This window comes from Nanorana parkeri, unplaced genomic scaffold (assembly GCF_000935625.1).
Source record: "Nanorana parkeri isolate BGI_ZX_2015 unplaced genomic scaffold, ASM93562v1 scaffold34, whole genome shotgun sequence".
In the NCBI taxonomy this organism is placed as follows: Eukaryota; Metazoa; Chordata; class Amphibia; order Anura; family Dicroglossidae; genus Nanorana; species Nanorana parkeri.
The window spans coordinates 504,987-519,430 of record NW_017306302.1 but is presented as its reverse complement, the minus strand read 5'-3'; the positions used below and the strand labels follow the sequence as shown (position 1 = coordinate 519,430).

At 44.6% G+C, this 14,444-nt stretch overlaps 1 protein-coding gene across 1 annotated transcript; it reads left to right on the top strand.

The window, feature by feature from the left end:
* The first annotated feature begins 172 nt into the window (after positions 1-172).
* On the top strand, positions 173-14,444 carry LOC108797427. Its single transcript, XM_018569019.1, has 9 exons — positions 173-306; positions 3,173-3,228; positions 5,229-5,289; positions 6,669-6,740; positions 7,645-7,746; positions 9,135-9,198; positions 11,477-11,528; positions 13,197-13,354; positions 14,352-14,444. Exons 1-9 carry the CDS (start codon positions 173-175, stop codon positions 14,442-14,444), a joined length of 792 nt encoding a protein of 263 aa, XP_018424521.1.

Sequence of the window (14,444 nt, the reverse complement as noted above, 5' to 3'; positions counted from 1 at the left end):
ACGTCCGTCAACACAAATAAAGTTTTATGTTAAAAAAAAAAGACGATCACATGATTCTATATTGTTCACATGACCGTAACGGTTTATGGCGAAAGGAAGACTTTGGGCCACACCCCATGAGGGGCGGGGAAGGTTTGGATTGGTCGGTCGGCGAGCGGGTGATTCGGATGTGATGGCGGAGGGCCGCGGGGATAGTAATGTCCTGTCTAGGCTACGGCAGCAGAGCGCCGGTCTGTGCAGGGTGACGGTGACCGGTACCGGTGATTACACGGCCTCCTCCAGAGTGAAAGGGGACATCATCCTGAGGTGAGTACAGAGCAGCACGGATAACCAGGACACCCGCAGTGTCTTCACAGCACCTCCCCCCCCCAATGAGTGTGACCCATCCAAAGGCGCTGTGCAGACACCTGTATGGAGGATCATGTGTACATTTCATGTCACCCCTGTAAATGCTCGCACTGCCCATATTAACCCATTACTATCCAGACATCATTGACGTCCATTCAGGCTGTATGAACCCCTCCAGTATAAAATTGTGTTTCCATTTGCCGTGCTCATCAGTGTCATTAAAGACATAGTCCAGGTTTTGCATTAGAGCCTGCAGAGCATTACAACATGCTCAGGGTGGGAGCAATGCTCTGGCTCCTGCAGACTATTCCTCCCCAGGTCTGTATGACAGTATAGAGCATGTACAGTTATGGGCGTGGAGGATATTATAAATGAACAAGGAGGTCACATGACCGCGCCATACTCCAATGCAGTGCCTGTCCCGTGGTGGCAGATGGGACTTGTAGCCTTCCGTTCACAGATCCCTGTGAACTGATGATTTGGCTGTCCAGACAGAGCCACACACATTGGTACTGAATTAAAAAAAAATATATACAGAAGTCTTCATGGAGAAGAATGCTGTGATTCAGGTAAGGTGGGGGGCTGGGGAATGTGACCTAGTTTCATGTCAAACTGGCCATGCACTGGATGACTTTTATACTAACCTTCGTATGAAAAATCTGGTGAAAACATTCCATAATGCCGTCAGAGACTTGACGAATGTCATTAGAAATTTGCATGATTTTTTGTTCTTTTTTTTTTTTTTTTAAAAACTGTTGATTATGGAATGTCCCGAACGGAAACCATATTCACTGTTAGAATTTTACTCTTTTCAGAAGATTTTTTTTTTGTCCAGAAGGGGAACTATGGGGTTAGGGCTTTTCCCCATAGTTCTCCTAAGGTTTACTGGAGAACACAAACTAGCGTTGTCCCGTGACCCAAAGCTCAGTATACCGCGAGCTACAGCTCGCGGTATACTGAGATGCCTCAGCCAGGACGCATCCTGACAATACTGTCTGGATCCACCCAGCTGCGGGATTGACAGCCTATCCAGAGGCAGAGCCAGCTGTGCCCTCCCCCGTCCGTTTTGCCAGTCAGCGCTGGGGGATCGGACAGGGGAGGGGGGGTCCCTGCAGGGAGCTGTGACAGTCCCTGCTCTCTGCAGGGATAGATCGAGAAGTGAGCGAGCGACGGTATGTGTTCGCTCACTTCCCGATCTACTGAGCCGACCTGTGACAGTCTCATTGTCACAGGTCGGCTCAGATTATGAGGCTGAGTGAAAATCACTCACCTCATAATTCTCCTTTTTAAGGTTAAAATTGATTTGAGCCCATTATCTATTAGAAAATTTAACAAATGTTCCAAAAACACATATGTGTGAATGAAGTTCAACTGGTAATTCGGTGTTATGGCGGAGGGCGGCCAGTTTTACACTAATTACAGATGTGACCTGGTCTGAAAGGTGGAGGATGTGCTTTATTCTTATATAAGCTGCTTGTAAGGCCACATTCACATGAGGTGCTCTGGGATTCCTGCAGAAAGAACCTACACATCCCTGCTGCAGAGGTGTCCCCATTCAGATGGGTCTGCTGTGCCCATTGAAGTAAATGACAAGGTTTGGAGTGAATGTCTCTGGGTGCATCTATCCTGTGTCCAGGACAATCCTCTATCCCAAACCGCATGTATGATTTCATGAGGACTGCCGCTGACCGATGCGGCCACCATTACCCAGTCGCTTACTTCAATGGGTACAGCGGCTGCTTCTGAACTGGGGCATTTGGCATCATTTCTGTTGCAGGAAGCAATAATTTCTTGCCACAGTAATGCCAGAACTCCCCGTGTGAATGGAGCCTGAAAGCGGCGGACCTTTACACTCCAAAATATCATTCTACACTTGCAGAACATTCACTTCCTGCTTTGAAAGGGAAAAATTAATTACTTTTACTGATACCTTTTTGAAATTGTTCCCTGCTCCGTGCACCAGGTGCAGCTTCTGGTCAGGACACATCAGTGACAATGCAGACTGTCTGTGTCCTGGGTTTTACACCCGTACGCATGCACACGTTTTCCCAAGTCCGGCGCATACCTGCATACAGCCATTGACATCTATGGGCATCTGTGTATGTGAGCCCTCTGACAGCTAGCAGTTGGTCAGTGTCAGCTGCTAATTGGCAAAAGGATTAAAGAAGAACTCTGGGAAAACAATAAAAACGAACTCTTATACTGGGGCCTCCCCCACACTGCAAAGGATTAAGTGCTCTTTTTGTCTAGGGGATGCAAATAAAACAGATATACTCAGCTGATCTTCTGTTCCACTGGCTGTTAGACGAGTCCCCACAGCCTCTTCTCTCCTGGGCTCTGGAAGTCTAAGGACCGCTAACAGCATTACATCTTAGGTAGGTCCATTGACCTGCATACGACTTGAGGATCCCGAGGGACATTCCACAGCTAAAGCAAAGGGGGGAGAGTGGTGAGCATTAAGCACCGCAGGACTGAGGGTCAGGTGAGGTCAGCTTTATTTGAGCCCTCTAGACGAAATGAGCACTTAACCCTTGCAGTTTGGGGGTAGCCCCAGTGCAGGGTAAATAATTTTCTTTACCAGGAGTTCTTGTGTAACACTCTCTCATTATGGAACATGAACCCACAGATCACAGAAGGAATGGAGATCAAGTTGAAGTCTATGTAAAAAAACAAAAACACTTAGAGGGGTGCATTGGGTGTTCTCAACATGCACATTATCCGTTTTCCTGAACATTTCTTTCAATGCAAATTTCTGTCTCACAATTTGTAGGATATTTAACCCTTTTCTGGTTTATCCATGATCACTTATTTTGTGATTTCACAGGCTGCGGGAACAATTGAAGCAGCAGAGGTTTGATCTCCGGAACAGAATTGGTGCAGGTAGATCTTCATTTTTGTTTTATTCCCCATTACTATATTTCTGTAACTACTTCAAACTCCCTCCCGTGATGGACTACAATCTCACGTTTAGTTTAATCATTTGTATTGAGATTGTAGTCCATCACGGGAGTGAGCTTGGAGTGGTGACTACTTTACAACAAACACGGGGACCATGGGGAACAAAAGTCGCCCCCCTCCAGAAGGAAGGACAGTGTCAGCACCAATTCAGAGATGATTTGAGGGTCTACAGCTGAGTGATACACAACTAGGATACATTCCTGTTAATAGTTAAGGTGCTTGAATACATTTGTAAGATTTAACTCCGGAGTTCAGTGTCACTTTATGGTGGCAATACACAGCTCAGTTTTCAGCAGTCAGAAGAATTGACACCACTCCATTCAACACATTTTTTTTTTGTCAATCGACTTTTGTTGGAGCTGGTCTGCAAATTCTCTCCTGAACAGTGACTGCAGCCAATTTGGTGTACTGTCAGAATAGGATTGCCTGCAGGGGGCGGGGAAGGGTCAGTTCCTTCATCCACACTGTTTAGTATGGATGGGGGTATCAAGGGAAAAAAATACCAAATGCACGTTTTTTGTTTTCTTTTACCAATGTGTGTGATTTTTATTTTTATTTTTTTTCTTTCCCCAAAAGGTGGACTATACTTTACAGTTATTTTCATTGTGTGCTGCAGTTGAATTGCCCAGATATGTTTAGGTTTACTTTTAAAAAAACAAAGCAAAGCTCCAGGGGATAAGCAATTCTTAACCCTTGCAGTGGGGCTATAAGGGTTAAGTGCTCGTTTTTATCTAGCTTAAAAAAAAAAAGTTATGCTCACCTGAATCTTGGATCAGGACGGCTGTGACAGTACTCCCTCCAGCCTGTCTCTTCCTCCGCTGCAGCGATGGTATCTCCCCTTCATCATCATGTCCTATACACTGTGTATAGAACATGATGACTCGAGGATCCGTAGACCGCTACAGTGGAGGGGGAGCGAGACTCCAGGGAACCATTCTAAAACTGGTCATACATCTATAGAGTATCTGTAGACTTTCTATGGTCAGATGGAAAAAGTGCAACAGATTCCTCCATCTACGCTAAACTGTGTGGATGGAGTATTCTCCCACTGAGCCGAGCTTCAGTATCTTGCTAGTCGGCCCCGCTGGCTCTCAAAACACCTGAACAATGCCTGCATCCAATCAGATTTAAGTGAATGGCACCGTAGCCAAGCCCTCCGGCCGCAATGCGATTACCCGCACAGGATCGTAAGGCACATTGTGCCTCCAGTGCGGTCAAAATAGTGCTTGCAGCATTTTGACCGCACACTGTGCCTTGCGATCCCGTGCAGGCGATCGCATTGCGGCGGGAGGGCGTGGCTATGGTGCCATTCACCTCAATGGCCAGCCACGCCCCCTCCGGCCCCACGGAATACTGAGCCGGCCGCAATGCAGTGCGTTGTGGCCAGAACGCACTGCATATGGTGTGAACAGTATCTGAAAGTTGTAATTTTTTGAGCTGCAGGAACAACCTCTGTATTTTGTTGTGCTAATCTTAGTGACCTACAGGGTAAACAAAGCAAATGGCAATACCTGCGGATCTATAAATTCCTTCCAGTGGTGCATGCCTTGAAATGCAGCGCTGATGTAGGTCCCTAGCTGCCGCAAATATTCAGCATTTCTGTGTGAATTCCGCTTACCCAGGTTGTACACAGTGGTTCCTCTCTCCAGCTTGTACATCCTACATGACTTACGACCCAGCAGGAGGGATCACCTTGCTAGTAGGGGAAACAGGTATTCAACTCCTCTTGCTAGGGGAATACTTGGGACTGGGGAGCAGCATTGTGGATGCGTTTCAAGATACAGACTGACCGAAAGTAAGTATAGAGACTCTCTTCCCCAGATATTGCCATTTGCTGTTTTGACCTTGTAATGACAAAGACTTTAATAAAACAAGTGTTACCTCTGAATTTCCTGATTACTTATTCTTAACATTCACTGCAGGTGAAATATCTGTCGATGAACTGTCTCTTGAGTATATTACGGTAGAGAATCTAAAGGAGGCGTAAGTGTTTTTTCCCCATCCAAGTCTCTGCATCTTACATACTTGTTTGTTTTTATGTAGAGGCAACCTGCCTTCATTGTAATATCTGATATAGGAAAACCTCATACACACACACAGATCAGCCATAACATTATGACCACCTACCTAATATTGGATAGGTCCTGCTTTTGAAGCCAAAACAGCCCTGACCCATCGAGGAATGGACTCCACTAGACCTCTGAAGCTGTGCTGTGATATCTGGCACAAAGCCATCCGTAGCAAATACTTTAAGTCCTATAAGTTGTGAGGTGGGGTCTCCTTTTGCTCTCCATCAAAGAGCCTTGGCCACCCTTGACCCTGTTGCCTCTTCACCAGTTTTCTTTTCTTGGACCAGTTTTGGTTGGTCCTGACCACTGTAGGAACATCCCACCAGAGCTGCAGTTTTGGGGTTGCTCTGGCCCATTCGTCCAGCAATCAAAATTTAGTCCTTGTCAAAGTCGCTCAAACCCTTAGGCTTGCCCATTTTTTTCTCTTCTACTAGTTATGATGGGTTCTCGCCAGAAAACATACAAACCTGTCCAGCATATCCAGCGTTATTCTGCTGTGATCCGCTGCCACAGCTCAGGTGCCTGGAGCTGGCTGTCTCTTCCACGTTCTGCAGTTGGCCCCCAATGATGTGCAACCAGGTCTGCCCAATGGCTGTTGTGAGTCCCTGCTCCTGGGGCAGCCAAAAAAAACCCTCCCTCCCCCTCTTGCCCATACTGTCAATCTTCATACCCACCGAACGTTATTCATGCACATACTGCCCGCTGCCATACCCTCCGCACTCTTCTACTGCTCATATTGCCTGCCGTCATAGTCTCTGCACTTCCCACCTGTATATACTGGGTGCCACCATACCCTCCGCACTCCTCTCCTGTATAATATGCCCGCTGTCATACCCTGCGCGCTCCCCTCCTGTATTTACTGCTACACCCTCTGCACTCCTGTGCTGTACATCCTGCCTGCTGTAACACATTTGACATTCCTTTCCTGCACATACTGCCTGCCGCCATAACCTCTGCCCTCACCCTGTACATACCATCCACTGTCATACCCCTGCATGCCAGCATACCCCTTCACACAACTCTTCTACATACTGCCCAAATGGGCAGCCTTTTGTTAGTCTACATTATTGCTTGTGAAACACTCAAATCACAAACATTTGACAGCACAGCCAGGTAAGAAGCATGTTCAGAGCTGATTGTACGCATGCATTTTTCTCATGTCAGGTATTTGTCTTTTTTGCTTAAGGCACTACACATTCTCTATACATCTAAAATGGTACATAAATAAAGACCTGTGTGTTGATGGTGAGGAAGGTTATCCCAGAGATTCTAATATCAATGTTTCTTTTACAGGATTAGACAACTGGTTTTGGAAATTGAAAATGCCAAAGTTACATATTGCAATAAGTCAGTTTTGGTGCAAAGGTAAGGCTGGCTCCTCTCTTTATGTTGACCGCTCTTCTTTAAGCAACTTGAAGGTTAAAGGAGAACTATGAGATGAGTGATTTCCACTCACCTTGTTACCCTAAGGAGAACTATGGGGAAAAACACTGACCCCATAGTTCTCCTTTAAGCGGTTTATTTAAGCTCTATTTCTAACAGTTGATACCCTTTGCTAGGAGATGTAGAAATTGTGCAGCTCTCAATGTTGCTTCACATTGAGGACGCAATTAACTTATTGCAAGTCCTCTTCAATCAACCTTTTCCAATTCAACAAAGCTTGGTTCCCTCACATTTACTTCTATTGTAATAATTTTGCTGGGCTGCTTTGGAAATCAAGGTAGATCAAAGGTCATTGAATTTCACGAGCTTAGGGGGGAAAATATGTGACGCAGCTGTATGGTTCTGTACATAGTGGCAGTTACCACTGTGACCTGTACTGGTGTAGATGAAGCCCTATGCTGCCCATACACTAACAGATGTTTTTTTCATTCAGCCTGAGGGCTGAACAAAAGAAATGTCAGATTTTTTTCCATCAACGCTATCTGCTGTCAGAATACATGAGCAGTCCCTGCAGCCGTTGTTCAGCCTCGCATTTTCAGCCTGGCTCCTTTTGACAAAAATCTTAATTAGGTACCTCGGCTTATATTCGGGACGGCTTATACTCGAGTATATACGGTAATCACCTTTTTTTGAGCCAGCGGGGCCACCCATTCCAGCCAATTTCTTTTGTCTTCTCTGTGCCACACTTGATGTTTCTCTTTCTCCCCTGTGTGTGTATATGTGATTTATCAAATATTAGGTGGCAGGATAATCCGCATGAATACATTGGACGTTTAGTGATACTTTATAATGCTCTCTATTCATGGGGGATTTTAAATGGTTTCAGGAAGCATTGCATTGACGATTTTTCCTTGTTTTGTTTATATACAAGAATGCAGCTATTCTACAAAGTTCAGAACAAGATACAGGAGAAAAACACTGATTCAGAGTAAGTTTTTATTTTTTTATTTTTATTATGGCATTTTGGTTTTTCATTTATGCACAGATTGCAGTTGCTAAGAAATTAAATAATCCACACATTTTATTAATTGTGGTTTCATGAGTTTAAATCAATGATCTGTTCAGTGCGGCTCTCTAATATCTGCAGCTTGTTTGAAAGCACTTGAATCTTGACACAGGTAAACAGACTGCTGTCAGGCATGAAGTGCAGGTACCTAAGGGTGCCCACACACATACTTGTAGCAGGCTTCAAGCACTGCCATTCCAATTGTCAAACCTTGTTCCCTCCCCTTCTGCCTTTTACTTATTCCTAATGGCCAGTGAGGGAGCCCTTCAAAGTGATTGGTCCAGGAGGAACGCATGTGAAAGGGAGCAGGCAAGCTTTAATACGATCAGGAAGTGACCAAGCTTTTCTCTGGCATTTAGCCACAATGGCAGAGTGGGAGGCTCCTGTGGCTTGTATATTTTTATCGCTCCAAGTGGATATCGAGCAATAACTTCTGCCATTCAGTTGTTAAATGCCAGAAATTCGGTCAGTAGCAGAGACTTTAGCATTTTGGTAGCTGAATGATGGGGGTGAGGTCTAGTGCTAGGAATGGAGGGGAACATTCCTGACTTGGGCAGAAGTCTAAAGCTAGCCATACATTAAAGAACACTAGGGGGGAAAATGTATTAACCTTTGCAGTGGGTCTACCCCTGCACTGAAAGGGATAACTGCTTGTTTGTCGACTCCCTGCTTCTCTGGTCACTGAAGCCTGTCTCCTCTACTGCTCAGATGGAATGTCCCTCACGTCTATACACCACTGCAGAGGAGGGGGAGAGAGGCTCCAGGGATCAGTCTAAGAACAAGCTGGCTGGAATGATTGGCTGAGTATAACTTTTTTTTTTTTTAGCACCTAGAAACAAATAAGCAGTGATTCCTTGCAGTGCAGTGGTAGCCCCACTGCAAGTGTTAATACAATTTTTACCTGGAGTTCTTTAAGCGAATGTTAGCTGGCTCTTCAGGAACTGGTTGAAGTTCACACAGTGGGTGCTGCTATTGGTACCCTTTAGGCCAGCCAATCAAAAAAGCCAGTTTGAAAATTTGCGAAGGGACAGAGCAGGCAGCCAAGCAGCTGCCTGGTCTGTTCAGGTAGTCTGACAGCAGCCGCTGCTTTCAGAGTACAAAGTTTTTTTTTTTTTTTTTTTTTCAACCTGTGGGTTGAATGAAAAAATAGAATAGTGTATGGCCAGCTTAATCTTAAGGTGCTAGAATCGGGCTAGAAATGAGAATGAGGGTAGGCCAGGGCTAATATTATGGGCAAACAGTCACATTTTCTGTATTAAAAAGAAAAAAAATCTTAATGTCAGTAAGTAAATTTTTGATTTTTATTTCAGGTTTTTAAGAAAAATCACAAATCACAGTTTTGAAGTTGCTTCTGTAATACTTAAAGAACAGATGGTAAGTTATTCTACTCTGGGCTACATGAGGCTCCGGAGTGATAATCATATCAGGAATATTACCATTTTCTATTTTTGTTGAGGTGAATAGAAGGCTATTTAGCATACTAATCATAGACTGCAGATCTGTCTGACCTGTGAAAAATCTCACCAGTGATTCATGAATTGCCTAATACTGCCGATGTGATAGTTTAGGGTTCTCTTATTTCCTTAATCAAGTCATCACTAGTCCTGTACATGAATGGCATAATCATGAACATGCTGGTCCTGTGCATGTGAAGACTATTGATGATCACTCCTGACATCAAGGGCTAACGAATGTTATTGACTATACAAACCTATTTAGAACCACTGTATCCTCAGCATTACAAGTGGGTAACAACTGGAACAGAACATCAGTTGTTGGTTCTGTTTATTTTAGTTTGTGTCCTAACACATAAAGGCCCTGTGATATGTGCAGTTACTTATAGTGTCCACAACATTTCCACCTTCCCCAATACTCCCCAAATCTTCCTGTTGTAGAAGAATCCAGACCATTGTCTTGTGCGGTGGGAAGTATAATACATGTTTGTTTAATATACAGGCAGTCCCCGGGTTACGAACAAGATCGGTTCTGTAGGTTTGTTCTTAAGTTGAATTTGTTTGCAGGTTGGAACAGATACATTTTTTTTAAGTATAACTCCAGCCAAAATGTTTTTTTTGTTTGTTTTGGATAGCATAGAGAAGGGTTAACCCCTGTAACGTTTGTTTTTCTGTGTGTACCCCTGTTCAGAAGATTTCACCTCACTTTGTCCCTGTGACAATTTGGATTTTGAACATTTTTGATAAAGCTTCAATGGAGACACCTTTTTCCCATGATCACTCTTACAGGAGTGAATTTCCCTTCCTAGTGGTAGATTTCTTCTCACTTACTGTTGTCTCAAGGACAGGAAGTGAGATTAAATCTTTCTAATGAGGATACAGACAGCAGTAAAAACCTCAGTGACCCGGAAGAAGAGGCGGGCACCCCTCGTCTGCATGTCTAACAAGAGCCAACTTCCTGTAATGTACATACAGTACTACTAGCATTACAACTACCACTACTGTACAGTAATAGCCTCCGTTTGTAAGTAGGAGTCGGATGTATGTAACTCGGGGACTACCTGTATATACAAAGCACTAAAACTTGCAATCACTTCATTTTTTTCCGTTTGCTGTTTCATATTTCCAGATGTTCTATCATAATATGCAATATTTAAGACACTGGGGGAATTTACTACACCTGGAGCAGCTGTGCATAGTAGCCAATCAGCTTCTATCGTCTGCTTGTTCACTTATGCTTTGAAAATGAAAGCTAGAAGCAGATTGGTTATTATGCACAGCTACTACTTCAGATTGTGTCTGCTGAGTGGCCTGCTTGTTGAACTGCCGAACGGGCTGGTGTGCACACGCGCACACTGCCCGTTTGCGGTCATCGGAAGCCCGTCCCTCATTGCGGTCATCGGAAGCCCACCCCTCAGCGCGGTCATCGGAAGCCCACCCCTCAGCGCGGTCATCGGAAGCCCACCCCTCAGCGGGGAGGGCTATCGATGATCGCAAGTACGATCTGCCTGTCCAAGATGGGCAGATCGTACAAGCTTTTAATAAGCTTACGACCATTGCAAGACAAAAGTCTTGCGATGGTCGTAAGTAGGGATGCACCGATACCGGTATTTTGATACCGAGTACCGATAATTTTTTTTCGGTACTCGCCGATACCAATTGCCGAGTAACGGAAGTCCCATTCAGGAAGCCAGGTGGCGTGTAATGACTCGCCACCTGGCTTCCTGATTAACAAGAAAGTCCCCTCTTACCTTAGTATGTGCAGCCTGTCGCCCCAGGGGCCTCTCCAGTGAGAACGCGGCCTTCGTCCGGTACCCAGCCGGAGCCTTCTGGCCGGCCAATCAGGAACCTGGCGCCGTGTAATGGCGCAACGCCCTGCTTTCTGATTGGCCGGGAGGCCGGCGCCATGCTCTCGTCATGAGATGACGAGGGAGCATGAAGCCAGCTTCCCGGCCAATCTTAATAACGCGCTGCCCAGCTTCCTGATACCGGAAGTACTCGTGCTAGGCATTGGAGCATTTGGGCGAATACGAGTACTTGCCCAAATACTCGAAATCGGCACCGATATTGATACTAGTATCGGTATCAGTGCATTCCTAGACGTAAGGTGTATGGGCACCTTAAGTAGGTTCCCGTCCCTGTAGATTTGGGCACATGTGAACAGACTGGATATAATTATAAACTGCATTTATTTACAGGAAACTCGGGCATTGGAGAAGCAACTTATCGAAATGAGAGAGAAAAGAATGGGTAAGTTGTAGGCAGCCCTAAGCTGTTCATGGTTATGTGTGGCCCGTTTACCCACTTATCATATTTTTGTGGTTGACATGTAAGATGTTAAAACCCTAACCGGGGTGTTATTCCCTCCTATTTGGTTGTCAAACTGTGGTCTACGTACGTCTTTTGTAGGATGAACAAAGATGATCTAAAAACAAGCTGCTTGTCCGGGATAAATTTGGGTCCGTTTACTGGAGGAGTTAGTTTACCGGTGTTTCTTTTATTTCTAAATAATATTTTCATCCAAATGTTAATTTTACCATGAAGGGATATCGCATACCATTGATGTGCAAGGATTTTGTTCTTTTTATTTTTTTAATCACATGAAATGGTCGACCATTACAAGCTGCTTTTTTTCCTCTCCTCCACTGTGGCTCCATTTTCTGTAGAAACCTCACAGCTATCTCACGCTGTAAGCTAGCCGAATGTTAAAGTGTAGCTTTGGATAGAGTGGGGAAGGTTTAAACCTCGGTCAGGTTTTTAATATCTGAGGGTCCGCTAGAGAGAATTACCCTCACTGTCCTAGTGACAACATTTTCACCAGAGAGGAAATTAAGCTAAATCTACATTAGACAGAAATATAAATGCCTTTCTTCAGCAGAAAGCAAGCAGAGTGCACTGGCTGGAGAACACGGAAAATCACCTTTTTATTGAAACAAACAAGAATATTGCAGATACGAAGTGATGATTTGGTCAGAGCATATCACTTTCCCCTGCTACTAGATTGTAAGCTCTTATGCGCAAGACCCTCCTGTATTGTAACTGTACTGTCTCCCTCCATTTTGTAAAGCGTTGTGCAAACTGTTGGCACTATCTAAATCCTGAATAATATCACAGGTAAAAGCTGATCCCATCAGGTGTTAGGTCATGTGCAACAGGTTTACAGCGAACAATCACAATAATGCCACCGGAACGATAGGTAAAACTGAAGAGTACCATGATTCAGTGCACTCTATGCCTGTGCTATACTCCTTATTCCTGGACTTCAGAATCCCTCCCCTCTGTAATGGAGAAGAGGAGATGGGAAGGTGATTGTAGTCCAAATCAGAAGTGCAGCCTGCTTCTCCATAGAGTCAGAATGGTGAGTGAGTGTCTATTGGCAGGGTCACCAGGGGAAGATAAATGGGGAAAAAGAAAGCTTATGCAGACACAACAATTAAAGAAGTGCAGGGAGAGTAAATCATATTTTCCTTGCAGCGTGGAGTCAGCGTGTGACATTGCAGAAGTCACACGCCGGCTGTAAGACCAAGAACTGAGCGATCATGTAACCGCTAATTGCTCAACTCTTAGTGTGTTCTCCTTGCAGTGAGAGATGACATTGGTGTGGTCAGGATGCAGAGTTAAGGAGCAGGAAGAGATGTTCCACAGACGCTGCAGAATGGCTGCTGAATAAGAGGCAAAATAGCAGCTGCAGAGTGCGCACTGACTTGTTACTCACTCTTTAAGATTGCCCGAGTCCAGTCTTCTTTCATTCTCCTTTAGTTCGGGACAGACTTCCTGCAAACAATGTAAAAATGTATTTATTTTTCAATAAAATAAAACCTTTAGTTCACATTTTTAACTGTATTTGGAAAAATCCAATAAACTTGTTTTAACCTTTTTTTTTTTTTTTTTTTTTTTTGTTCCCCTTAATTTCGGCAGCCCTTAAAGTAAAGAGCACGGAGCTGATGACAGAAGTTCTCTCCATAGCCGATGAACTACGATTGCAGAAAGAGCCAAAAGATCAGAAGTTTAAAAAAATATTCAAATATGTACAAAAGGAAACAGATGTCACCTTCATGTTGCAGAATATATTCCAGGTATGAAAGCTGCATGTTTTTGTATTTGCAGGTGGGTGGCCACAGGGAGATATGGAATGTGCCATACCTACCATGTGAATTGGGGTGAAGGTCCACCAGAAGGTTGTGTGTAGGGCTGGTCCAATGGACAACAGGGTGGAAATGAAAGGATCAATGTGTTGGCATTAATGTGCAGTTTAGCCTATTATTTGTAAAGGTAATAGTTTGGGGTGCCCGCAATGAAGATAACCATGGGTTAGTGCAGTAGTTCTTAATCTTAGTAACACTGGAGTCTTGTCATTTTCTTCCAAAACTTTCCATGCCCCAACAAAAAGGGCTCATTTACTTCTTTGCAGTGAAGTAATGCATGTGCATTATGTTGCACATTAATGTGCCTTGCATTAAGGCAGCCCATTCAAAATTAGCTGCCAGTGCACCATAACATGCTTAAAATCACACAGGACCCTTAACACAATGTACTACTGCACTGCGGCATGCTAAAACTCCGGTACATTGCTTTAGTGCATTGGGGTGCCATTTAAATCGGCAATGAGGTACTGCAGACATAGCAGGCACCGGGCAGGTGACACATCTGTCCAGCTGCAGATTACTTGACAGTGTTAAGTGTGTGCAATTCCATTCACTTATGCTGCCACTGACTATGCCCATCCTTCATTCTGTGCAATTGCAAGTTGCTGGGGGGGGGGCTCAGGTTCTCAAGACATTGTGCAACCCCCAGCACTGGGCTCACAGGGAAAGAGGTAGGGTGGTGGTTGGGTGGGGAGTTAGGCTCCCTAAACGTCACCCTCCTGTGCTGTCGTATATGTTTTCTCCTGCAGCTCCCAGCACAGCCTCAGAAGAGCTGGTGTGACCGCTCCCAAGCACAGTGCAGGGGCGCACATGGAAATGCATGTCACTTGTGGATTGGTTTTGGTGTTTGCCTGAATTATACAGCAAAGAATTTGATGATCTTATTCATTCTGGTCTGGTTTTTTTCCCCCCCCCCCAACGTCTCCAGAGGATCGTTCATGGCAGTCGTGTGAATTGGGCAGCAGATCCAAAACTAACTGAAGCTGTAATCAAAGCAGGAAAGGATTTACACAGTTTTTAG

Coding starts and splice junctions, on each gene's coding strand:
- LOC108797427 (XM_018569019.1), top strand. CDS start 173: ATGGCGGAGGGCCGCGGGGATAGTAATGTCCTGTCTAGGCTACGGCAG. Junction 3,229..5,228: donor CCGGAACAGAATTGGTGCAG/GTAGATCTTCAT, acceptor CATTCACTGCAG/GTGAAATATCTGTCGATGAA. Junction 6,741..7,644: donor AAGTCAGTTTTGGTGCAAAG/GTAAGGCTGGCT, acceptor AAATGGTTTCAG/GAAGCATTGCATTGACGATT.